Source organism: Neophocaena asiaeorientalis, unplaced genomic scaffold (assembly GCF_003031525.2).
Source record: "Neophocaena asiaeorientalis asiaeorientalis breed wild unplaced genomic scaffold, Neophocaena_asiaeorientalis_V1.1 scaffold477, whole genome shotgun sequence".
NCBI classification, from domain to species: Eukaryota; Metazoa; Chordata; class Mammalia; order Artiodactyla; family Phocoenidae; genus Neophocaena; species Neophocaena asiaeorientalis.
The window spans coordinates 313,918-341,736 of record NW_020172630.1 but is presented as its reverse complement, the minus strand read 5'-3'; the positions used below and the strand labels follow the sequence as shown (position 1 = coordinate 341,736).

The window sequence follows — 27,819 nt, the reverse complement described above, 5'->3', positions numbered from 1 at the left end:
GGCAGGCCAAGCTTTTTAATCTTGAATCCCCGTAACCTCAGGAGTAGCCGGTGACTCTCCCAGCCTAGTCACTGGAGTCTAGTCCAAGCCCAACACCCTTTTAGACACGAGGAAACTGAGTCCTGGAGAAGTTGCTGATGCCCCATAGTGAGATGTACCAAGAGATCGTACCGCCCTGCCGTCTTCAGGCTCACATCTGACAAGCCCCTCCCATATTGTGCATTTTATTTTATTTTTTATTTTTTGCCTTTTAATCTTCTAATTTTTTTTTGGTTATAGTTGCTTTACAATGTTGTATTAGTTTGTGCTGTATAGCAAAGTGAATCAGTTATACAGATACATATACCTGCTCCTTTTGCAAATCAAAACTGCAGTGAGGTATCACCTCACGCTGGTCAGAATGGCCATCATGAAAAAATCTACAAACAATAAATGCTGGAGAGTGTGTGGAGAAAAGGGAACCCTCCTACACTGTTGGTGGGAATGTAAGTTGGTGAAGCCACTATGGAGAGCAGTATGGAAGTTCCATAGAAAACTAAAAATAGAGCTACCATATGACCCAGCAATCCCACTCCTGGGCCTATATCTGGAGAAAACCATAATTCAAAAGGATGCATGCACCCCGATGTTCATTGCAGCACTATTTACAGTAGCCAGCAACCTAACACGGAAGCAACCTAAATGTCCATCAACAGAGGAATGGATAACGAAGATGTGGTACATGTATACAATGGAATATTACTCAGCCATAAAAAGGAATGAAATAATGCTATTGGCAGAGACGTGGATGGACCTAAAGCTTGTCATACAGAGTGAAGTAAGTCAGAAAGAGAAAGACAAACATCGTATATTATCACTTCTATGTGGAATCTAGAAAAGTGGTACAGATGAACTTATTTGCAGAGCAGAAATAGATCCATATTGTACATTTTAAATCCCTCCACAGTCCAAATGGCCACCACCCAAGACCTGTTGCCACCTGCACTTTTTGCTTCCCTTCGTTCACACTAGACTTACGAGAAAAGCTGGTTTGATTGCAGGCTGGGGAAATAGGACTGACTCTGTGTTGTCTCTATATATATTAGACTTGTAAAATGCTTTTAGGATTCTTGGATCCTTCTCTGGGATATTTTATGTTGCTGAACATGCTGTGAAGTTCATGTGTCTGTATGTGCACCACCAACCCCCGTCATTCTCCCCATCAGTGTTACCCTTTGTGGAAACAAAGCAGCCTGGGAGGCCCACCAAGAGCAAGACCACGTTTCTGTCCTCTGCAAGGTTAGAAGCTGTAGTCAGAAGATCCCAGGTGCCCACAGAGCCGTGGACATGAGCTTAGACGTGTGTATGGTTATAGTAGAGCTATGGAGAATGCGTATTTGCCTCTGAGGGCCCCTCAGCTCCCTTCTTACAATGAACAAGGAGTAATTAATGTATAATCAGTTGGTTTCAAAATAAAAAAGGAAGCAGAGGGATCAGCTGGCGTATGTAAAAGTCCATCTGTGTTTGGGCTGCGCTGATTGCCTGTTCAAGGCAGAATGACTTCTGTGAAGCCATCTTGAGGGAGGAGAGGTCACAGCTGATCCCCTACATCCAGAAGGAAATTTTCTTTTTTCTTTGCTGTACGCGAGCCTCTCACTGCTGTGGCCTCTCCCGTTGCGGAGCACAGGCTCCGGACGCGCAGGCTCAGCGGCCATGGCTCACGGGCCCAGCTGCTCCGCGGCGTGTGGGATCTTCCCGGACCGGGGCACGAACCCGTGTCCCCTGCATCGGCAGGTGGACTCTCAATCACCGCGCCACCAGGGAAGCCCCAGAGGGAAAATTTTAAAAGTGCAGTAAACTTCTGGGCAATTGTGGACTCGCTTTATACACCAAAAAGTGATTTTGTCATTGAGGCTGATGGTCAAAAAACATCTGAGTCTTTCTTCTTCTTTTTTTTTTTTTTTAATTGCTTTTGTAATTTTTATTTTTGGCTGAGCCACGCGGCTTGTGGGATCTTAGTTCCCCGACCAGGGATCGAACCCCTGCCCCCCTGCAGTGGAAACATGGAATCCTAACCACTTGACTGCCAGGGGAGTCCCTCTGAGTCTTTCTTATACCCACTGCTGTGGCTGCCTGTGGTCCAGTCTCCCCCTTACCCACCGTGGAAGAAAGAGATGGCCTGAAGACAGCTTAATCTCCCGCTGAAACATGGGGGAATCTGCTCCCTCCTTCTCTCTTAAATCTCTCGGCGTCATTCCCAAAGTACCAGTTCCAGGGAAGGTCACTGAATGTCGTGATTGCCAAGGTAGCTGCCTGAGCATAAATCACTTCTCCATCTCGGTCCCTTCTAGGCGCCGTCCCTCTCAGGCTGCTGGGCATTTAGAGGAAGAGGCTTCTGCCCTTGGCACTAGAATAGCTATTCACAATAACAGTGAAAACCGCTCTCACCAGAGCATCAGAGCCAGTGGAAAAGACAGAGTGTTTATTTTAGCGTTGCTGTATCTCTTCAAGTCGGAATCCCACGAAGGTCTCAGGATTGGTCTTCCCAGCCTTCACATGCGAGTGCACAGTCTAAGAGATCGTGCTGCCTGCTCTGTCAGCTGCTTTATATCTTACGGGAAGGGTAGGTCCCGAGCCTGGTGTCAGAGGTTAGCGCTAAGAAGTCCCCAGACTCACTTAAATAAAACCATTTGGCTTCTGAACTACGGTTTCCTCCACAGTAGAATGGAGATAACACCACCTAGGTGTTACCAGGCTCAGATGAAGTAATGTATGTGAAAGTACATTGTGAGGCATTAAGATCCTAGGAAGATGTCAGGGCTTGTGACTTACACTGGTTCTCATCATAAGATTCAGCTGTTTGAGAAAAGAATTCATCTTCTTTTCCTTTGTGATAGTTATTGAGCACTTACTATGTACTAGGAGGCCTTGGGGAGAGAGAAGATGAATGATTCGGTCCCTGTACTTGTGAGACTTACAAAGGCTTCTCTCTCCAATATAGAGCCAGTGTTCCCAGGGTCGCTCCTACCAGTGTCGGTCCAATGGGTGGCCTGGTCAGGAGGGTCTAAAAAGGAGCTCTCTGATGGGTGAAATAGATGTGCACAGATCTCTCCCTGGCCCTCAGGGATCTCCAGTCCAGTGCTATAGCCAGGCAGCCACAGGACTTGCTCCCTGCTAAGGAGAATTCTTGGGGTGTCTAAGAGCCCTTGAAGGAATTGAGAGGAGTTACCGAGTTTCCCTTGTCAAACCTCCTCTGGCAGCAACTGTCCTCAGGACCGTGTCTCATGGGTGCTCTGTTGTACAGTGTTCTTCATTGGTAACCTTCCTTCCCTTGCACACACAAAAGCTCAATTAATTTATTCAGATGAGATTATGGAACTGACTATTTTCCCACTTTTCTGACATGGGGAAATCTTTCTGATTATTGTCTAGGCTTTAAAAACAGTCTAATGAAACCAATGTAATGTGACAAGAAACGGAATATGGTGTGTCAAGGACATAACAGACGCACCCCAGCCTGGTGAATGTTATTCCCTTGATTTTGGGGTAAACCTGCAGTATTCCCCGAGTACATGCAGGTAAACACCACACTGGTGTTGTAGAGAGGTTCCATCTCTCTACCTTAGTTTGCTGCTTTTTAAATTCTGGTTATGCATGTGTGTATATATCACTATGGTGCCCTGGAAGTTCTATTTGCTTTCACCCTAACATATTTAAGAAGTACTGGCTTATTCAAAGAGCTCTTCTTTAAAGGGGACTTTGTAAATGCTTTTTAAGAAGCGTAGGAGAGCCATTGGCTTGTAACTAAATAAAGGCATTTGTCCTGTGCCATCTACACAACCGCCAGTGAGAAAAGAGAGTGGAGAAAGCTTCAGAAAGCACCTGAATTTTGACCCCTGCCAATAAGGCTTCTGAAGCCTTCAAAAGATAATAGAGAGAGAGCTGTAAGACAGAGCTGAAGCTTCCCCAAAGAGGAGAAACTCTTTTTTTTTTTTTTTTTTTTTGCCTTAAGAATTTTCCTTCCATTTTCAAAAATGACAGTGCCTCTTCCTTTGCTGGGGTGTCAAGTAACTTGGGACCAGTTGGACTCACTCTTTGGATGTCCTGGCTGCTATGATTTAGTCAGTTTTCTCTCCCAGTGGCCCTAAGAGCAGAGGAAAATTTTGTACACGTTATACACCAAAGTCATGAGATTGAAACTAAAGGGTAGGGCTTGCTCTCAGAAAATAAGATACACTCAAACATTTCAAAGTACTTAGCTGTGGTCTAGTTTTGCCGTGGAGATTCTTACTTTAAAGACTGTTTTTTCTCCTCTCACAAGTGGTGTCCCGACCTTGAACAGAAAGCTGCTTAGCACCCAAATGAACATGAATTCTTAAAACAAGCATAACACCTGTGGCTCCATTCCAGAACTCGGTCATGCCACAGTTCATCTGGATTCCTATAATTCCTGTATGTTCCCATATCTTAATTGCCCATAGCTGTGTTGCCAGTACAAACAGGATGGAGGAAGAGTCCACACCCTTAATGAATACATCTACTAACCCTAAGAAAGCACCATCTTTTGAAACTCTAGTATTCTTTTTAAGGTACTGAATGACCATCTACTGAAATGCTAATAAAGATATCTGATAACTAAAAATTCCTTTCAAGCAATTCTTACTCCCTACCATCTTTCTAGCTGGGGTTCAGGACTGGCATTCAGCATAAAGAACATTACTGATTTTCAGACTCTGCCCTCTGCAATGTTATTTAAGAAATGAACACTCAGGCTCACCAAATCAGACATCAGATCCATCTCAGCTTATTTGAAAAGAGGAGTCAAATGAAATAAGTACATATTGGATCGGGGTATATTGTAAAATTTGCACACAAAAAAGCCTCAGGGTGTAAAACATAAGATAATGACATCTGTAAAACAGGCTGTGTGGAAAAGACCCGAGACTTCTCATTTATTATGCATTCAAAACACATAGAAAATATGATTCGAGTACAAAGGTTAAAAAGAGAGAGAGAATGTGTGTGGGGGGGCAGTTGGGAGGGAGAGAGAGAATGAGAATGAATGAGAAGCATTCACGGTTGGGATGTATTAATAAAAGTATAAGTTCCACAATTAGGAAGGTGATAGTTCTACTGTTTTCTGCCTTGAGAATTATGTTCAGATTTAAGGGTCTGATTTTAAAATTGGAGCAAAGAGGAGACCATCCACCAAGGTAAAAGGCTCTCACGAAAAATAAGAAAAGGAAATAGGAAAGTTTGCTTAGAAAAGAAAAGAGGTGGGGGCAGGGAGACATGAGATTTGGCTTCACAATTTCTGAGTAGGGTCAGGTGGAAAGGGGGTAAATCATCTTATGTGGCAGGACCAGACCCAGTGGGCAGACCTTGTAGGTAAGCAGATCTCAGCCCAAGATAGGGAAGAACTCTGTACAGTCGGAGCTGTCAGAGACTGCAGTAGGTCATCTGCCTAAGTTTGAGTTCTCCGTCACTGAAGGAGTTCTGGGAGAGACTGTCTTGTCTTGTCTTGTAGAGAAAACTGCAGTAAGAGGAATTCGATACCAGTAACATTGAGAGAGCACACAATAGGCGCCAGGCAAACCCTTTATGTGTTCTCATTTCTAAGTGCAATGAAGAGTTTCCGAGAGAATGAGCGTTAGCTGTATTTGCTTTCCTTTTCAAACTAGATGATCCAGACCATCTCTTCCGCTTCACCTTTACTCACTCCCAAGTCATGAATTTAATACATTAGCAATAGTAGCCTGTCCCACTTGGTGAAGTTGGTAAATAGCTTTGCAATCCTAGCAGGGTGTGCCCTGTTGCTTATTCGCTGAGCTCCAGGGCAGAGCAGGAAAGCAGCACAGTGCCTCAAAGTAATTAGGCGATTGCCTGACAAAGAAGTTAGGCCACAAGCAAGAAGCTTACAGACAGCACAGAGACGAGCTCCCGGTACAAGACACGCAATAACCATTATGTGCATCACTGCTATAATTTTAGAGAGCTTAGAGAAAGATTTTCAGGCTAATAAGGAGCCGCTACACCCATTAAGGCATGTCAGTCCACACCAATCGTCATGGAGCTGCAGGGAACATGCAGTAGTTTCTGGAAAGGGGAATGTTGAAATTTGTCTGTTCTGGGCTGAGAAGGCTCTCTGCAGCAGTGAGCGAGAATGTCCGAGAGGGTACATTTCCATCTTTATTTTGGCAACGTTTGGTGTAAGTCTGGCAAGATTTTACTAGTTTCTCAATCTGTAGAAAGAGATTAAAAATAAAGGGTGCTTCTCATCCATTAAGAGATTAAGGGCGAGATCCTACATTTCCAAGTTTAACTTGTTAGTGGAATCGATGCATATTGCCTTCTTTCTGTTGACCTTGTTGGGAGCCATTGCTGGGTTCTAGAATAGCTGTGTGGATAAATATGTCATGAGGTCATTGGCCTCTTTAAAGACCATTAGTGGACCAAAATCATGGCGATTTTGCCCCTTCCCCCTTTTTTTTAACATGTAAAAAAAAATTATTTATTTTATTTATTTATTTTTGGCTGTGTTGGGTCTTCGTTGCTGCGTGCGGGCTTTCTCTAGTTGTGGCGAGCAGGGGCTACTCTTCCTCGTGGTGCGCGGGCTTCTCATTGTGGTGGCTTCTCTTGTTGTGGAGCACAGGCTCTAGGTGCGCAGGCTTCAGTAGTTGTGGCTCATGGGCTCAGTAGTTGTGGCTCGAAGGCTCAGTAGTTGTGGCTCGTGGGCTCTAGAGTGCAGGCTCAGCAGTTGTGGTGCACAGGCTTAGTTGCTCTGTGGCATGTGGGATCTTCCCGGACCAGGGCTTGAACCCATGTCCCCTGCATTGACAGGCAGATCCTTAACCACTGCACCACCAGGGAAGCGCCCCTCCCTGCTTTTTTTTAGAGAAAAAGAAGCACAGATTGAAGAGAAGTAAGAAAAGAGAGAAAGAAAATGGAGAAAAGGAAGGAGAGAAAATAAGGAGAGAGAGAGGAAAAAAAAAAAAAGAGAGTTGTATGTGCTTTAAAGAATGAGACGATAGCAGAGAAGAGTGGCTTCAATCACCTACTCCAACCAAGAGGACAGCCTTCCACTGTGACGTCATTCCAAAGGAATATGTCCCATTCGTGGTCCACCTGCCCGCAAAAGTCAGTCCACGTGCCCTCTCCATACACAGTCCTGAGCACAATGAGAAACAGAAGAATCAAAACAAAATAGGTGTCTCCACGTAAGTGGGGTTTTTATGAAGGTGATGGAAACTTTGGAGTAGACACTAGAAACACCGTGTCTGTCATAGCTCAAGAAAACCAACCACTGTGGGCCAGCATCACTGATTTTACATTTTTGTTTTTTGGTTTTGTGTAAGGGGCCAAAACGGTCCTGCTGACAGTGTGCACAGACTCAAACGGCAGTTCGATGAAGGCCAAGTCACATAAGCTGATGCTGACACCGTGACTCCCAACTGCCAGCAGCACGTTAGGTCTGTCCCCTGCTCGGAGACACCCACTTTCCGTCACAGATGCCCCGGTGCTGGGTTACGTTTAACAGGAGGGATGGCCAGGGAGAACATCAGAGATCACTGGTGATGCACTGTTTATTCCTCAGTCACTTTGTGTTAAATTGCTGTGCCTTGAATGTCAGCAGTGTTTGGGATGTGGTAGTGAAATCAAATCTATCTCCCGTGTGCCAAGACAAATTTGAGAAAACCCCCAAACACAATTGTCTTGGTTTCTCGCTGGCTGTGTCCGCACACATACAAATAGCAGCTCGTTTCTTGCCCTCCAATCGTGTGGCGGGGTTGCTTTCTTGCTGCTCTCTGAGGAATGTCTAATGAACCCCAAACTACTTCCCTCAAAGCCGGGGATGTCAGGAATGAGGGGCCACTACACCCGTTAAGCACTGTCAAAAGTCCACGCCAATTACTACAGAGCTGTAGGGAAAGTGCGGTCATTTCTGGAAAGGGGAATGAAGAGTTTGTTCTGTTTGTTTGAGGAGCTTGGGGATGAGAGCCAGTGGATGCTACTGAGGATAGAGGCACCAGGCACATCTTGTATGGGCGTCCAAATGATCCTGGGCAGTCCTAGTATTAGCAAAGTGCCTCTTGCGGGGAACTTCCACATGAACAAGCCCCAGATCTCCAAACCAGAGCCATTCTTTTAAGGAGTATGAGTGAAAATACTGGGCCTTGCATTAAAGTTTCTGGAGCTTTACTGCAAGGTCTAACAGATCTCTCGTTATGCAGGAGCTACTTCTTTGTGCCCGTTTTTGCAACAGTGCTCCAGTGAGGGTGTTGGTCTTTCTGCCTCGGGTGGGATTCATGTCCTCGACTCAGGGAACTCTTTTGCACGGAGGGCAGGATATTGTGGTGAAAAGCCAGGGCTTTTGATGACAGGCCAGCTTCACCTTGCCCTTAGCCAGGACTTATTTCACTCTCCTTGCTCTTGATTTCTGAATCTGTGAAATGGGGATTAAAAACACCTTCTTAGCAGACATGAAGCATATAAAACTATTAGAAAATGGGAGGCAATTGTGAAGTAAATTCTGAGGCTGCAGTGAGACCAGGCCATTCTTTTTTAGGGAGGGGATGGTGGGATAGACATATTTAATTCGTCCCTAACCAGTTCATAACACTGAAGCGAAGGGAAGTCTGGCCAAGTTCATTATGGTTAGACATTGTCTAGGGCAGATGTTATCAAATCTGGATGTAAAACAGAATCACCTGGATTCACACGGTAGGTCTGGGATAGAGGCAGGTAATAAGCATATTCATAAGCCCCCCATGTGACTCTAAAGCAGGTGGTGAGGGACAGTCATCTAATGTAAAATTTAGGGGAGAAAAAATACTTTTTGGAGGCTCCATCCGTGGAGAATATCAAAATGAGAACGATGAAATGGCAGAGCTGCAAGTGAGCTGGGTGGCCATCTAGCTCAACCTGCTACCAGATTCAGGATAGACGATCGAAGCCTTGCCTCCCTAAAGGCTGAGCTCTGGATATCCTTGGGGTATTTCTTTCAGGCTCCAAATCTACACTTTCTGTCAGAGCTCCTCACATATTGGTGATGTTGTAAGACCTTTCTTTGGTTTTTGTTCAGAGTCATTTATAAACTGTCCCAGGACACTTAGCTACTTCTGTCCCTTCTCTTCTAATTAAGTTAGGTGGTAAGAGAGTGTTCTCTCTCGGTGGGACATTCAAGGAAGGCCCAAGAACCAGTTAGCATCTCTGTTGCAGGATGGAAAGGGGGATAGGAAGGGACGTTTTTGAGGGGAAATTTGTGCGAGACCCAGTGCTTGAATGTTCTATCTGCTCGCTTGTGTGAACTGACAGCCTGAGTCAATACATATGAGATAGGAAATTATTTACTTCCTTATATAGAGGAAGAAACAGGTTCAGAAGAGCCCACTGATGTCCCTGTTGCCCCATAGCTACGACTTTTTGATTTGGGGTTAAAATTCAAATGGCCTTAAAGGTCCCACTGCATTCGGATCCTATAACTGTATGTGACTGTGGAAGGACTAGCTACTTTCTCCCACTGGGCTGCCTCTGAATATGCTGCCAGCCTCAGCTCAAACAGCCGCCCCCATGCCCTGCCCGGAGATGTTCAGGTGTGGGTGTCTGATGCTGGCTGTCCTGGGCGCGAGGGGCAGGGGGCTGAGTGCCAATCCCGGGGAGGCCTGGAGGTGACGGGAGGGTGGCCCAGCACATGAGTGAGGCCTCATGCCCCTGCACGTGCTCCGTTGTCCCATCAGACTTCACGTACGAAGCGTAAATTCAAAGGTGAAATGATTAAGCGTCTCAAGATGGTGACCACAGAGCATCAGACTCCAGTGTGAGGCTTTTCTGAGCTTGGGACCCGGTACCACCACCCTGGTCACATGCCCATGAAGCCATCCCTGGGCCATGGGGAACCAAAGAACTCTAAGTGAAGATTCCTGACCTCAGGGTGCTAACACAAGGAGAAGATGATTTACAAGTGGGCTAATCAATAATTTGGAAGAGGGCTTCCCTGGTGGCGCAGTGGTTGAGAGTCCGTCTGCCTGCCGATGCAGGGGACGCAGGTTCGTGCCCCGGTCCGGGAGGATCCCACATGCCGCGGAGCGGCTGGGCCCGTGAGCCATGGCCGCTGAGCCTGCGCGTCCGGAGCCTGTGCTCCGCAACGGGAGAGGCCACAGCAGTGAGAGGCCCGCGCACCGCAAAAAAAAAAAAAAACTAGGATAGCGTGGGCAAGTTAGCAAAGGTCAAGCACAAGTCCCCGACTACCTGGCAATGGGGTAGGAACTGGATCGGAATTCCAGAGGCCTTTAGAGACATGTCCCATTCCAAAGGGGGAAATGAGTTCTTGGAGAAGGTGGAGAAAAAAGCTACATCCCTCCAAGGCTGGATGGGTGGATTAGGGCTGCCCAAGCCATTAACTACCTACCCAGCCACTCCGAGCCCAGGAAACGAGCTTCAGCATCCAGGCTGGGGGTAGAGGGGCCACGTTGAGCTCTTTGCACCAGGCGTCCAAAAGCCTTTATGAGGTAAAGGCAGGGTCACAGGCTAGGCCCCAGCACTTTGCTGTGATTTTTAGTTTTCCCCCCAAATGTAAGGATATTTGGCAAGTCGCTCAAGTTCCTCAGCCAGGCATGGGACTGGTGACCCATAGCAGAGGGCAGCCAGGGACAGCCGGGGCTGACCCTTAGCAGTGGTAGTCAGTTCTTTAGTTACCAGTCTTTATCCAGTGAGCTCCCATTCTCGGGTGCTGGAGCAGGGGTGTGAGAAAAGCTGCCGTGTCCTGCTGGCCCGGTCCCTTCACTGTGGTCACAAGACCAAAGCCGACGTGCTGCTGGAGAACGCTCAGCTGCCATTTCACCTCCTGTGTTAACTGCTTCGACTTATAAAGCAAGAACCAAAACTGTGGCTTTGTATTATCAGGCAGTTGAAGCAGCCAGAATGGTTATAATGGCCAGAGGGAAGGAGGGCTGTTTGCCAGGGTATAGGGAGCAGAGCAGAACAACGTACTTAACTATCAAGCAATTCCTGTAAATATTTGCAAACACCCCTTCAAAGCTCGAAAGCCTAGGACAGGATCATTGGATGATTTGCTTAGAAGAAGGAGAAACAAAATTGACCTCCTGGTCCAAAGCGGCCATAAAAAGAAAGTGTGTTTATGGGCAGAGGACCAGAAAGGGAAAAAAATTGTTCAAAGTTTAATAAACACAAAAGAGAATAAAAATAAATCTCAAGAGCACTTATTTACAAACTTGATGGAGGGATAAGGTTGGGGTTGGCGGGTGTGAATGATGGGTGTCTGTGGAAGTAACACAGGCCTGAAGGGGGTTCCAGTAAGAGGGAGAAAACCAATGAGATGTTTACTCTTGCTAATGACAGGAAATGCACTGAAGCAGCTTTGCGCTTTCAGGATGCTCTTTCAAAGCATGTTTGAAGCTCCTGCTGTCTAATGGGGAGGCCATGCGAACTTGAATGCAGCCACTAGGCCTGTGGAAGGTTCTGGCCAAACTGGAGAGTGTGTGAAGCCAGGAGGCCTGGCCCCAGCCCTCCCCAGGCCTCTCTACCTGGGCCCCCAGACTGTTTTCAGCTGAGCTGATCAGGATGGGACAAGCCTGTCCAATCACCTGGGCTGGGCACGTTCCAGCGGAGGGAAAGGTCAATTTGTCCTTGCAGTTACCTTTGCAAATTGCTAAGCTAGGGGGCTCCCCAAACCTTTCTGGCCGGGTGAATGTTTTTGTCCGCCTGAAACTGTCCACCGAGTATTTCACCGTAGTGATGCAGAGGGCCATCCCCGTGTCCGCATGAATACCTTCTTTTCTCTGAAACGTGGGTGCTTTAGATATGGGGGGTTTTGTTTGCGTGCTTGTTTGTTTTTGTTTCTGAGGCTTCTGAGCTACAAAGCTTCAATTCACACAGTCCTTTGTGAAGCAGTCATCGAGCAGGGCATGGTTTGAAATTCACCACTTCCCCATGAGCTGCTTTCCAGCAGCCACAGGACATGGGAAAGGGATGGGGAAAAGCCTCTATGAGGGAAAAAAGTTCAGAGCTCTTAAGATGAGGAAATGTTGGTGTGTTCCTAGCATTTTTTTTTTTTCAGTGTAATTGTCAGGGCATGGATTTCCCAGGAAATCACAAAAGGTATTTATTTCTATTTTAACATCAGCAGGATGGTTCACTTGTTTAATAAGAAGCTAATCTTGCCAATAGCCAGATGCCTGAGTCTTTCAAGACTCCTGTTGATGACCAACTTCGTAAACAGTGGCTATTTGGTGAACTCTACATGTGCAGAGCCCTGTCCTAGGTAGACGGGGAAAAAGAAAGACCTGGAAAATATGGTTAGTCCTCAAGATTTCATAGGGAAACAAAATAAGCAAACATAATAATGAAGTAATAAAAACATTTGTAAGAAGCCATAAAAAGATGAATGATTATGTTGCAATGAAGTGACATAATTGAGGAAGGGGTAGAAAATCACGGAGCCACCAGAGTCGGATGGAACATTCCAGAATAATGAAAGTAAGTTTGCAGGAGATTTTGGAAGAGTATTGTAGAAATATACCTATTCTACGTATACTGTAGGAATGTACCTGTAACAGGTGGCCTGCCCAGTGTAGGTGCTTAATAAATCGGTGTTGTACGTGAAGTATGGGGATAGAATTGGGACTTGCTTTGGTTTGGGGGTAACCTCAAGTTGTATATTCAAAGGCAATGACAGGTTACTACAAAATAACAGTAAAATTCTAGCAGCCCATGAACTTGAAATTGCTGTGGGCTTTCTGCATCTCTGTATTTTTCGTGACTCAGAACAGAAGGCATTTGGGTTGATTTTCTTCCTCTTCATTAGCTAGGATTCCCTCCCACCAATGGACATTTATGCTGAATAAAGAATTTTAAGACTGGCCTGGTATAGCCAGTATCTGTGTATTTTTATTCAAATGTCCTCACCCTAACTTGTCTAGAGGGTGTATTTGGTCCTATGTGTGTGAAAGACCAAATTATCAAAGCCAAAAAAGATGCAGTCCGTGAAGCTGGAGAGAGCAGAGTGTTTGAGTGCCAAAATTTCAAGGAAAAAAAATACGTGGGCAAACTGCTTGCCATTAGGAGCTCTTTTCCTGGCACAACTGATGAGGGTGTACGCAAGCCCGACGGCTCTCTCCAGGCATCCACTGTCATGATCTTGTTCCAATTTATAACCATCTAGGGTTTTCCACCACTCTGTCAGCTTTCAAAGGAGAGGGTTAACTTTATAGCCTCAAATGGAGTTGGAAGTGGTTTGTTAATCCCTATTAATCGGCTGCTCCTGTAACCAGAAGCAGATGTTTATTTTTTTTTTCTGGTTCAATTGTTAACGATATTAAATTGGCCATTGGAAACGAAATCATTCTGTAGATATTTCCCGTATGGTTTCTTAAGACTATCTCATGCTGCGTGGTCTTTTGTGAGAGAACAATGGATTTTTATCATTTTGAATGATTGCCCTAACTTTTTACAGATGCCATCCCGCCCACTTTCTACAGACCCTACTTCAGAATTGTCCGATTTGACGTCTCCGCCATGGAGAAGAATGCTTCCAATTTGGTGAAGGCAGAGTTCAGAGTCTTTCGTTTACAGAACCCGAAAGCCAGAGTGCCTGAACAACGGATCGAACTGTATCAGGTAACTTTTGTTTGGGTTGTTTGAATGGACAATCAGTTTGAAGTCTTAGGATAAAGGACTTCCTACAGACTGAGATACGCCGTTTTCTACACGCATAATCATGACATAGACCCTCATTTATTATTCCTCTCACAGTGACACTTCATTCCTCACTTGCTCAGGAAGGCAGAACATTTAGAGTGAAGGGGGGAAGCTCTGGGCATGAATGGCTAGAGTGCCACCCTCGGGAGGGCTCAAGTCCAGAAGTCCACCCCCTACTCTGTAAAGTCAGAAGATGTAGGACCATTCCCACCCCAAGGAGGGAAGTCAGCTACCTTTCTTTTCTCATTTGATGGCCATCCCTTTCTCCTTTTCTTCCCTCGTCACTTCCTTCCTATTGTCTCTCTCTCCATCTTTTTCACTCTCTTTTCTTCCTCTCTTTGCTACCTCCTGTCTCTTCACTAACCTCATCCTGCCTCCTCTTCCTCTCTGATTCTACCCGCACTTTCTAGTCCATCCCACACCAGATGCACATCCTCTGTTCACCACTGTCCGCCACGCTTTCAGGCAGCCCTGACATCTCATCTCCCTAAGTACAGTTGCTAGGCAGCTGTGTCAAAAGATGTTGATGATGATATAATGATGATGGTGATGAGATGATGATGATGATGGTGGTGGTGGTGATGATGATGATGATGATATAATGGTGATGGTGATGAGACGATGATGATGATGGTGGTGGTGATGATGATGCTGATGATGATGGTGATGAGACGATGATGATGATGGTGGTGGTGGTGATGATGATGATGATATAATGATGATAGTGATGAGACGATGATGATGATGGTGGTGGTGGTGATGATGATGATGATATAATGATGATGATATGATGATGATGATGATGGTGGTGGTGGTGATGATGATGATGATGATATGATGATGATGATGGTGATGGTAATAATGATGGTGACGATGATGATGATACCAAGTTACTGAGATGTGAGAGATGTTCTTAACAGCTTATTACTCACGTGGGTTACCGGGCAGTAGCATCAGCATTACCTAGGAGCTGGGCGAAATGCAGAATCTCAGGCCCCAGCCCAGACTTACCAAATCAGAATGCACAGAATGTAGATCAGAATCTAGATTTTTATCAAGATCTTTAGGGGATCTGATACACATGGAAGCACTGCTCTGAAAGCCCTGAGTTGGGCAAGGGAGTCAGATCAGGTCATAGTGAATATGTCATAGTGTCATATGAACACTGTCTGTAGAGGGCAGAGTTGGAAAGATCTCACCAGGGACTTGACGTTTGGGTGGGGCCTCAAGAAGCATCTGTTAAAACAGGATGAGGGATGGTCATTCTTGACAGAAGGAGCCACTTGTACCAAAACAGGGTGTCCTTTGAAGGGGCCTGTTGAGGGTACCAAAGAGATGGTACTCAGTGCCAGGAGGTGAGGAGTGTTGCCCTCCAGGGAAGATATGTAGAGGGAGACTGAATAAGAACAGACCCGAGAACCCCAATGTTAAGGAGGAGGCATGTGAGACAATATGACTAAAAAGCGTGCTTCCTTGAGGGAATGAAAGGAATGACATCTGCATGTGGAGACCTCTAATTGTCCTGGATTGTAAACATTTGGAAGTTTTGGTAATCTGGATAAGACTTTTCTTTGCATTTATTGGGAAAATGGAAAAATTCCCACACAAATAAGCATTGTACATGGAATCTCTGAGAATGAGTCTGAAGTTGTTAAAACAGGTTTCAAGTACCAGTTTACATGTGTGTTCATGAAAAGTAGTTCTTACTTAGATCCTCAGGGACCTCTCCGTGGAGACCTTAAAATCTTAATGCGCGTTCTAAGAGTATCAGACAGGGTCGGCTTTCTGTGTACCAGCCCCTCTGTTAAGCCCTGTATAAGTATTGCCTCCATTTGTATCCACATCTTTCCTGTGAAGTTTGCATGTTGAAGTATCTTTTTTTTCATTTATTGACATATAACAGACATATAACATTGTATTAGTTCAAGGTGTACAACCTTGAATAATATTTCGATATATGTATATATTGCAAAATGATCACCACGATAGGTTTGGTTAACATGTACCACTTCACATAGTCACATTTTTTTTCCCCTTTGTGGTAAGAACTTTTAAGATTTACTCTCTTATTTCAAATATTTAATACACTATTACAAACTATCGTCACCATATTGTACATTACATCCCCAGAACTTATTCATCTTACAACTGGAAGTTCGTACTTTTAGACCACCTTCACTCATTTCAAATATTCTTTCTTCTACTGGATTCCTTCTCCTTTTTACAGAGAAAGATGCTGAGTCACAGAGAAATTAAGTCACTTGGCCAGGGTCACACAGCCAGGAGGAGGCGGGGCTGGGATCCAGGTCCAGCTCTGATTCTCAAGCACTCACTCTTCACCGCATTTGCTGTTTGTAGCAAATCCTTCCCTACCTCTTTGCCTCAATATCAGCCAGAATAGAAGAAAAATAAGAGAAACTAGGCCGGCCAGAGGGTGGAGTGGTATTAGGAGGGAAAGCAAAGACGGAGTTCTCTGAAAAAGCAGCTTGATCAAAGGTAGCCAGAGATATTGCAAGGTGATTTGAAAAATAAAAACAAAAACATGACTGCCTGTCCTCTTTTTTCTTCTCTTTCAATTAAGTCTCTCGTCCATGCCTCTCTGTGCAGATAGATTGTTCTCTCTGGCCCTGTTTCAATTACGCGACTTCAGTAAATTGAAGGCAAGGTCTGTTATTGTTGCCTGTAACGTAAGCTGCAAAGTCACCGTTATTCTTTGGCTTCTGACCTTGCTCCGAGGAGTGGCCTCTGATAGTGGGTTACTGATAGTTTGTCTTCCTCCCAGAGGCCATCTCATCCCCGGGAGGGGATCTGTCCCTGGAGGCTGGTAATTTAGAGGACCTCAGTGAGGTCCTCAGTGGCTGTGTACCTTCCCAGAGGTTATTGCAGCACTGGCCACCCCATGACACAAGCAGCAGGCTCTGCTCCAATTAAAGCCCCACAATTGGAAAAGATACAGCCCAAAACAGAAGCTCATTGTATGGAGAACATGACCTTGGGCTTGTTCAGTGACACTGAACACGAGACCCAGGAAGGAGGTAGTTTTAGAGGAAAATAAGGAAGAATAACATCTCCTTATCTATCTGGAGCTCAGCTATGCAGCAATCTAACCTCCTGAAACACAGCCAAAATCCAGGTAGTAAGTCAGAGAGATCCCTGAGCACCCTCACAGAAGACACAGCGCACACACACACAGCTGACTCACCGGAAAGGCAGCCTTTGGTCCTCTCTGGGACCACAAGAAATTCGAAGCGCTGGATTAGAAGGAGTGCTGGGAGAAGACACTCTGACAGGAGGAGATGACCCTTTAGACTTGAGATGTTTGCCTGTGCACCCCAGTAATGCCAGCCCAGACGATCAAGTCATAGAATGCAGTGCCTGTATGGACAATTTTCCTAAACCTTATCCTGTTTGTGGTTAACCCAGTCTTTATCTCTGTGGCACCCTATCTGGATTCTGACATCTGCTGGTGGCCTTTTTATTTGGAGTCCCATCTTTGGCTTGTTCTTCTCCAACTTGCCACTTGCCTTCCATGCATTTGGAACTCTTTGTGGCCTTCAGTGATAAACTCCCTCTTCAAGTCTCAGGACAGAAACTGATGCTTACGGTAACGGCTTTCAATTATGCAGGTGAAGCTAAATTATATTCAGGTAACTGAACACGTGCCGTAAGGTACTAGAGGGTTTTCTAGGCAAAATTGCTGAAATGTTATTTTGAAAAATAAAATACTCAGTGCTTAAATGGGCAGACCTGTAGCTATGTGGAGAGCTCAACTATTCAGAAGAACAAAGCCTCTGAAGTTTCTAGATTCCCTTTGACTACTGTATTACTGGCCACAGGGTTGACAATCTACTTCCTAGAGGAAGAGAGATAGGATGACTAGGAATAGGTTTTCAGGGTGTTTAGATGATTGTATGGAAAATTTATTAGGATTCCTCAGGGCATCAGTTTTAAGCAGGGGGAGTGTGTGTGTGTGTGCGCACGCGCGTGCGTGAGCTCACATGTGGGTGCAGGAGGTGCTTCCCCACCTCTGAATGCCCTGGGGGAGCTTCTACAAGGCCTGTCCACAGTCCCTTTCCTGGAGCTTCTGATTCTCCCTGGAGAGGAAAAGATTTGCCTCTGGACAGACGTGGTTTCGAAAAGCCCTCCTCATCATTCAGATATGATCATTCTCCATTCTCCATTGGGAATCACAGATTTAAGGCATATCCCAAGTTTTGGGGGTCATTCTGTCCCCTATAATGTATATGGGTCCTCTTTCTAGAGTTCGAATCCCAGGCTAGAAAGACCTAAGATAGCATTTCCAGGAGTGAGTTCCGAGTTAGTTTTGTCCAGGGCTGTGCATCTGTTGATTTCTCCCTGCCTGGGAGAGTCAGGATACCCGAGCTTCTGTGGAAATCATGTTTAGTTTGGCAAGGCGACTCTCACTCTTCTCCCCTCTACAGAATCGTCTGTCAGAGCTGTGATGAATGGTGGTAATATAAAACCGCACTGTCCTGCTACCTCTGACTTCTGTTATGTGAGCAGGCTCTGAAGAGCATATACTGTTGTGATCATAGTATGACTTCAGATGTACACCAGTATCAGAGGGAATACGAAAGGGATAAAGCCTTCTGGTATGAAGGGAAAGAGGGCAAAAAAGAGGAAAACTGAAAATTTTTCCAAATAGGAGTGACCCTTACCATATTTTTAGAGATTTATGACAAAGGCAGCCTTTATTGAAATATGCTCCGATAAAGCTCCAGTGCTCTGGGAATGCTTTTGAACCTACTAATATTTAGTAGAGCTCTCAGCGCATTGGGCAGATGGAATCCATCTTTCTCTGATTAAGTTGTGCTTGTATTTATGATTAAAATCATGCCCAGAGTTACAGAGGGAAAAAAAATAGGAGAGGGGAATCTTCTTCAATTGAATATCACCAACAAGAGCAAGGGTATCTGCCATCTTGGAGGGGGCTAAGCCCCCAATTTCACAAGCAAAGAAATGAAGCACCAAGAAATTAATAACTTACGTAAGGGTGCCCATGACCTCGTGGCCGTGTGAGACCACCAAAAACTACTTATGTTTAGGGGTGCTGACCTCAGAGGGCCTTGGAAATCCCAGCTATTTCTAGCTTCCTCTCACCAACTTACACCCTTTTCACGCTTATTTCCCAATTCTTTTTTTTTTAATTGAAGTATAGTTGATTTACAATGTTGTGTTAGTTTCTGGTGTACAGCAAAGTGATTCAGTTATATATATATATATATATATATATATATATATATATATATATATATATATATATATATATATATATATATATATATATATATATATATATATATATATATATATATATATATATATATATATATATATATATATATATATATATATATATATATATATATATATATATATATATATATATATATATATATATACTTTTTCAGACTCTTTTCCCTTATAGCTTATTACAAAATATCAAGTATAGTTCCCTGTGCTATACAGTAGGTGCTTGTTGGTTATCTATTTTATATATAGTAGTGTGTATGTGTTAATCCCAAACTCCTGATTTATTCCTTCCCCGCTGCCTTTCCCCTTTGGTAACCAAAAATTTGTTTTCTCTGTCTGTGGGTCTATTTACCGTTCATTTAAAACTTTACCACCTCTAGGATAATAAGATTTGTACCTTTGTAATGGTTCGATGATCTAGTCACTGTATAACAAACTACCCCTAAATTTCATCGCCTCAAATATCAATTATTTTATTGACTTTTAAGGGTCAGAAGCTTGGGCGAGACTTGGCTGGGCTGTTCTGCTCCATGTGACTTTGACTGGGGTCACTTGATGGTATTCAGGTAGCAGCTGGTCTGGTCTGGAGGATCTGTGATGAGTTTGCTCATAAGCTTGGAGCTTGGATGGGATGACTGAACCCCTCCTCCTCTCTAAATGGTTTCAGGATGTATCCACGCAGTCTTCCCAGAAGAGTAGTCAGGCTTTTTACATGAGGCTCAAGGGGCCAAATGTCCAAGGCGGAAGCTGCCAATACGCTTAAAAACAAGGCCCAGAACTAGCAGAGCATCATTTTCACCTTATTATTATTCTATAGATCAAATGACCTACAGCCCAGCCCGGATTCAAAGGGAAAGGAAATAGACCCCAACTCTTGATGGGAGGAGTGTCAAAGAAGTTGCAGCCATCTTTAATCTGCCACACTAACCCACTGTATGGCGTCGTAGTTAGCAAACTCCAAGTGGGCACCTCCTAGCGTTGGCACCAGAACTGGTGCCAGCCATCTAGAGATAAATCAGACTCAGACTCTGCCTTCCAGTTGCTCAGGGTCTGGTAGAGGAACAGACATGTAAATGGTGTCCCAACGGTACCGTCTTTCCACTAATAGAGATATACCCAAGGGACTCCTAGAGCAAAATTTGGAGAATCCAGAGGAATGCCTCAGAACTCATTCCTTCCAGAAAGGGAGCTGTGAGAATTTGAGGGCAGTCTGCCGTCTTGTTTGGACTCCTTGGGTAGACAGGCAGATAATTCCAATACACCATGTGCCTGACTCAAGAGATTTCTTTGAGCCCAACAATATTTATCGCAGGAATATCTGAATGCATCAGATTGAGATAGGAGCAGGTTTGGTTAATTACTATGCGCAGTATTTCTTTTATTCACTCGTTCACTAGTCACCCTTAATGAGACAGCATGGTGTAGTGTTCACTGGTATGGGCGTTGTGATCCAAGTTTTTCTTTTTTAATAATTCCAATTCACTTGCTGTTCATTGTAAGGGTGAAATAAAACAGTGTATATAACTGTCGGATGGAGAGTTGGCAGTCAACCTAGGTTAATTCCCCTCCTTCCTCGTCATCTCTTAGATTTTGACTTCTGAGTCTTTGATTCCCCCAAGAGGAAGAGCTCTCTACAGAATTACCTGCCAAAGTCAGTTGCCAGGTTATCATTCGATTAATTTACTAGCTTGAGACCACTAAAAAAAACCATGCAAAAGAACTCCCTGGGAGGCAATGCGATATACTGGGTTCATACCTTCTACATCATACATCAGGAGAAAAATGTCACCTTCTCACATGGTGCTGGTGTGAGGCCACAAATTTTGGTGTCAGATCTTGGTAGAATACAGTCTGCTGGTAGTTGCCTATTAATCAGTAGAAGATAAATGTGTTGGGATGAAACAAGCTCTGTGGATTTCCAAGGCACCCTAGATTTCCCGACCATGGCCTTAAGAGGGGCAATGGTGGTGTTTATTTTTGTAGAGGTTGGACGTCCAGCTTCAGTTGAAGTCACCTTTGCCTTAACAAAGGAACTCCCCCCTCTACAGAATAGTCTATCAGACCTGTGATGAACAAAAGTAAAATAAAATCTGTCCTTCTGCTTTTTCTGACCTCTTTCTTTAATCCTTGAGATTGATTGATGTATTTATTTATTTTGGCCGTGCTGTGCAGCATGCGGGATCTTAGTTCCCCGACCAGGGATCAAACCCGTGCCCCTGCCGTGGAAGTGTGGAGTCCTAACCACTGGACCACCAGGAAATTCCCAATCCTTGGATTTTAATGCCTAGTTGGATTTGCATTTGTACAGTAATGGGTTTGTCAAATGTGATGAAATCTCATCTTTAGAGATCCCTTGCAAGGCTATACAAAACAGTGGCTAAATCCTAAGTCATTTATATCCATTTATCTTTGGCTTCAAGCTGTATAGTCCATATGAAATGATTTTTCAGATTTGAGGGTGAAAGAGTGAATTGATGTTTACGGAGCAAAATAAGTAAACAAAGATTGTAGTGGGGAGGAGCAAATCCCCAGCTACTTTTAATGGACATTGTATCTCATCTCCCCGAAAGATTTTAAACGATGCACACCCCTAAGGCTTTACAGTGATAATTCAAGGTAGATGGCCTTGGCCTGCTTTTTATTTATTATTTATTTATTTATTTTTGGCTACACTGGGTCTCTGTTGCTGTGCGCGGCTTTCTCTAGTTGCAGTGAGCGGGGGCTACTCTTTGTTGAGGTAGGTGGGCTTCTCATTGCGGTGGCTTCTCTTGCGGAGCATGGGCTCTAGGCGCACGGGATTCAGTAGCTGTGGCTCGCGGGCTTAGTTGCTCCGCAGCATGTGGGATCTCCCCAGACCAGGGCTTGAACCCGTGTCCCTCTTGCAAAATAAGTAAACAAAGATTGTAGTGGGGAGGAGCAAATCCCCAGCTACTTTTAATGGACATTGTATCTCATCTCCCCGAAAGATTTTAAACGATGCACACCCCTAAGGCTTTACAGTGATAATTCAAGGTAGATGGCCTTGGCCTGCTTTTTATTTATTATTTATTTATTTATTTTTGGCTACACTGGGTCTCTGTTGCTGTGCGCGGCTTTCTCTAGTTGCAGTGAGCGGGGGCTACTCTTTGTTGAGGTAGGTGGGCTTCTCATTGCGGTGGCTTCTCTTGCGGAGCATGGGCTCTAGGCGCACGGGATTCAGTAGCTGTGGCTCGCGGGCTCAGTAGTTGTGGCTCGCGGGCTTAGTTGCTCCGCAGCATGTGGGATCTCCCCAGACCAGGGCTTGAACCCGTGTCCCTCTGCGGATTCTTAACCACTGCGCCACCAGGGAAGCCCTGGCCTGCTTTTTAAGGGACTCTAAAGCTGCAAAATGAAGGGTGAGGTTCCTGTCACTGCAAGGACCATAGCACTAGTGGGGTTAATGAAAATTAACCTTTTCCTAATCCCAAACACGTGTGCATGCACATGCGTATATGTGCCATTGTACACGCACACGCGTGCACACACACAGAGTTCAGCTTTCATTTCTCATATTGCCCAAGGGTGTGTAAAATATAAAGAGGTCAGCCAAGAAACCCGACTGTCTGTTAAATTTGACTTGCAAAAAGCGCTACTGAAAAAAAAATTTATACTGAGCTCCTGTTGTCCAGAATTTTACAACGTACAATCCCCTTAATACTAATCCTAACTCTGGCGCCACGTTGGAGACACACGAGGTATAGTAACCCACTTTAAAAAAAGCCGTGAGGTATAATAAATACTTTGTTTGTACAAGGCTATTAATATCTCAGGTTTTTGCAAACTGATCGAATGACATGCTCGCCTCGTAAGGAAAATTGGATGGTTATCATTTGCATTAGGTTATGACGTTACCCAAAGCCTGTGAACGCTGTGAGCAGACAGGACCCCAAAAATGGTGTGAACAGTAGTCCTTCCCCACTGTATTCAAATAACTGTTAATAATCGTGCAATGGTAACTAATAATTCTCTGTTCTTTTTTTTTTTTTTTTTTTTGCGGTACGCGGGCCTCTCCCGATGCGGAGCACAGGCTCCGGACGCGCAAGCTCAGCGGCCATGGCTCACGGGCCCAGCCGCTCCGCGGCATGTGGGATCTTCCCGGACCGGGGCACAAACCCGCGTCCCCTGCATCGGCAGGCGGACTCTCAACCACTGCGCCACCAGGGAAGCCCATCTCTGTTCTTTTGCGTAGTGTGGCTCAGTAACCGTGTTGAGAATTATCGCTAACCCATGCAGTGCTTACTGTCTGCTGGGCACTATTTTAAGTGCGTTATAAAGATTGATTCATTTAATCCTTATAATAACCTTATGAGGTGGTTACTATTATTATCTTCATTTTACAGATGAGGAAACTGAGGCACAGAGAGGTTGAGAAACTTGCCCAGGCCACACGACTTGGAAGAGGCAGAGCCAGGATTCTAACGCAGGCAGTCTGGCCCCAAAGGCCATGCTGTTGGCTGCTTTGCCCTACTGGTAGGAGGAGTCCAGGGTTTGGAGTTGGGCTAGTGTGAGTTCCAGGTGTGGCTTTCCCCCTTGGGGAGTCTAAGGAAGTCACATCACCGAGATGATTTCTGTATCAGTAAAATGTGGATAAAAGCACCTACTTGGCAAGGATTTTGTAAGGCATGGAGAGAATGCATGGAAACTCCTAGCGCGGTATTAGTCGACTCAGTGGTTACTATTATTATGATTATTATTATTTCCAAAGCACTGACTTTGAACTTTTATCAGAAACAATCTCTTAGGAATGAAAACTCACCTTAGCCCCTAGTGCTGCGGGTCCTGGGTTTGCAGTGGCCGCCCCAGAACTTAGCTTCAGGACTTCCTTAGATAAGATTTTCAACTCACTCTGTGTGTGGTGGTCTCGTTCAATTGCTGGTGAGTAGCTCTGGGTAGGAACGAAGAGGAACATTGCAGCCAGTCAGCCCTGGGTTCACCTTTCACCTTTTTTATTTAGTAGCTTTCTGGTCTTACAAATCACTCATCTCTCTGAGCCTCAGATTTTCTTCATCCACTGGAGGTTGACAGTTCTTGTCTAATGAGTTGCTGTGAGGAGAACACAGCTGTAAAGTGTCTGGCACGTTGGCTGAGTCAGGAGTGGATTATTTTCACCAGGGTTTTGCTGGTCATGTAGAACATGGTTTATACTTCCCCTAGAGGGGGTTTGTGGTGGTAAAACTACTCCATGATGATGTCAGTTGTCTCTGCTTGGATGATGTCATTCATCTCTGATTGGATGAGGTGTCATCTGACCCATTTCCGGGGATCAGTGGAGCAGAGCAGGATTATGGGAACAGCCGTGGTGTTAGCGTTCTGGGTCTTTGCTTTATAAAAACTCCAAGGGCAGCTGCGATGAGTTGGGGGCTGTGATATGTCTTGCTTTTCTTTTTGAAGAAGCCATTACAGAGTGACTGACCCCAGTGGGGATGTCTTTTTACCTCATCCCTGGCCCCATAACTACCTCTGCCTGCCTCACCACCACACGACTAGGCTTGATACCTGCTTCCTGGATTGATTTCAGTAGTTTTATTTCCATCTTGTAAATGTCTGTCAACTTTGCTATAACTCCACCGGGCCAAAAGTTGTTCCAAGGGAGGATATGTGTTTATTTCCCGATAGCAAGAGTAATCAGAATATTTTGGGGGAACTTTGGGTTCTAGAACTGTGTTCACAGCCTACAAATACATAATTGAGAATTCCTTCAACGGGGACAAATCTGGATATTTTGAAAGGTACTACTGGCTTTTTAAAACTGCCAAAGTTCTAAATAAGAGGAACATAAAAAGTAGTTAAGTTGATTTTCCTATTTAATGGCAGTTTTTAAAAGATGGAACCGAAATCCAACCACTTCTCACATCTCTGCTGCTACTACCCTGGTCCCAGGGGTTCTAGTCTCTTGCTTCGGCTTTTGCAGTGGCCTCGTCTCGCTGTTTGCACCTGGCCACCTTCGAGGCTGTTTGCAACACAGCGTTGAGGGCAATCTCTACCGAGAGGTTGGTCTGATCCAAATCCCCTGGTCAGAGCCCTGTCATGGCTTCTTACCTCACTCCGCGTAGGAGCTAAAGGCCTTCTTGTGCCTTAGGCTTTCCCTGGCCTATTGCTCACTCGCCCCTGCCAGCCATGACTTCCCCCACTCAGGGGGCTCCCCCATCCTGGCCTCTTTGCTGTTGCTCAGACACCCTGGGCTCACCCCCTCCTAAAGCCTGTGGCTGCCGTTCCCTCTGCCTGCAGTGCTCTGTGGCATTTTCCAGAAGGCTCCCTCTCTTCATTCCTTCAGATCTTTCCTCGAATGTCACCTGCCCAGATACCTTCCTAGCCAACCTGTCTGACATCTCAGGGTCCCTCTTCCCAACACTTCCCGTCCCTGTTCTCCACATTTCTCCTCCATACTCTTGTCACATGCTATACTTGATCTTCTCCACCTTCGTCTTGTTTATGGTCTTGTCTCCACCTCTAGAGATAATCTCCCTGAACAGCACCTGGTGCTGTTTATTAAACGATGTTCAATAAATGTCTTTGAATACATTGAAGAAACATTTCAAAATAAGATTTCAGTACAAGGAATGTATATATTTATAACTGCATCACTTTGTCGTACACCTGAAACTAACACAACATTATAAATCAACTAGACCCCAATAAAAATTTTTAAAAAAGAGTTAAGTACAAGGAACATTGTGGAAATAAGCATGTAACATCATCGGGGACTCTTGAGAAACATCAATTATTTGGATTTGGAAATTCTGCTAGATTTGTTTTAAAGATACCTCTGTAGCTATTAATGAAGAAAGAAATGTTGATAGCTACCCATTTTCTGTTACTTATTCAGAGCTACTTCTGGTTAAGTGAATAATAACCATGTAGGAAAAATACATACATATATATATGTAGAATACAGTAATGAAACTGATACTCTTGGGTAACCCATAAACACAGTAGGAAAACCATGCTCTTTATTTTTTTAGATTCGTTACTTTAGATGTATGGCACATGCCTCTTTCCTTGCCTGTGTGGATGTGACTTGTGTCTGGTTGAATCGTTTACTCTGCTGTGTGATTTATATCTGATGCTCTTGTGAGTGAGGTCGAGCTGCAGCATCACAGAGACTTCCGTTTACACAAAGGACTCCTTCATCCCTCAGACCTGTAGAGATGCATTTGCTTGTTTATGTACATGTGCAGTCAGCACAAAGGCCCGTGTGTGGAGAACGAAAAGAGTGAAGGAAAAAAATAGGGAATTATGAGGTGTTTTCATCACAGAGGAGAGGCTTTCCTGTGTGTGTGTGTGTGTGTGTGTGTGTGTGTGCGTGTAGCTTGCTGGTGTCATTTCTATAAAGGTCATTAAAGACCTCTGTATGCCGTACTTTTACTGCACATGGATCTGTGTAATACAGAAACATACCAATGTACATAACGTTGTACTGTAACGAGAAAGAGTTAATATCGGGACATAATAATGTAGATATCTCAGCTCCAAAGAGACTGTATTTTCAATGTGAGTCTTTCTTTTGAAGCTGATGTATATTCCATAAGTGTGTGCTATGCAGGCTCTTGTGAAGCCCTTGTGAAGTATGCATTCCTTACGACCTCTTAGAGGGATGCAGTCATAAAGGAGCCACAGGACGTGGTAATGGGAGAAGTAGGATAAGAGCTGGGTCTGTTAGGCCACTTTCCGAAGGATAATCGTGCAGCGTGTCAGTTTGTTAGACACGCCCAAGGTGACCCAGCGCTGTTCCAGGAGGCTGCAATTAAACAGGGACAAAGGGCTATGTTTATGCCTCAGTGGAAGAGAAGCCGTTTACCCAGTTCTGATTCTAAGACCCCACTTCCTAGTCCTTGGAAATTCTACTTTCTTGCTTTTTCTCATCATTTTCATTCCCACAACAAAATATGTTAAGTAGAAAGGGTAAACTACGTATAAAATTGTTTACATTGTCAGGTGATTCTTTGTCATCATAGATAGATAGATACAGATATAGATATATAGATATAGATGTCTGTTTATCTGTGAAGTCTCTGTGAGGTGAATGTCCATGTGTACGTGTACAATTCTGAGAAGTCGTTTCTATAACTATAAATGACTGATTGTTCAGGGACTTGTATGTCATTTGATCATATATGTCTTTCTAATGAAGTCTGTTAGTCAATAAGAATTTACCAAGGATGGACTGTGTAAACTACAGTGGAAAAAACTCTGTGGTAGAATAAAAAGGAGTGTTTTTTGCTTTGAAGAACTTCCCCGTCAGATCAAGCATCAGAACATACACAACCCACAGTAATGCATGAACACCTACTGTTACAGGTTGAATTGTGTCCCTTGAAAAAAGATATGTGGATGTCCTGACCTTCAGCATCCCGTAACGTGACCTTATTTGGAAACAGGCTCGTTGCAGATGTAATTAGTTAAATTAACATGAGGTTACACCGGAGTAGGGTAGGCCTCTAATCCTATATGGTCAGGGTCCTAAGAAGACAGCCGTTTGCACATGCAAAGATGCTCAACACCCCTAATTATTAGAGAAATGCAAATCAGAACTACAGTGAGTTATCACCTCACAGCAGTCAGAATGGCCATCATCAAGATGTCTACAAATAACAAATGCTGGAGAGGGTGTAGAGAAAAGGGAACCCTCTTGCACTGTTGGTGGGAATGTAAATTGGTACAGCCACTATGGAGAACAGTATGGAGGTTCCTTAAAAAACTAAAAATAGAGCTACCATATGATCCTGCAGTCCCACTCCTGGGCATATATATGGAGAAAACTCTAATTGGAAAAGATACGTGCACCTCAGTGTTCATAGCAGCACTATTTACAATAGCCAAGACACAGAAGCA

General features: G+C 44.5%; 1 protein-coding gene across 3 annotated transcripts in view; it reads left to right on the top strand.

Annotated features, from left to right (window-relative positions):
- Window positions 1–27,819, top strand: part of TGFB2 (transforming growth factor beta 2) — an 83,299-nt gene that overhangs the window by 38,321 nt on the left and 17,159 nt on the right. For all 3 annotated transcript variants that reach the window (XM_024739218.1, XM_024739216.1, XM_024739217.1), the window contains one exon: window positions 13,451–13,614. In XM_024739218.1, the coding sequence (XP_024594986.1) occupies window positions 13,451–13,614 (164 nt within the window). The remainder of the gene's footprint in view (window positions 1–13,450; window positions 13,615–27,819) is intronic.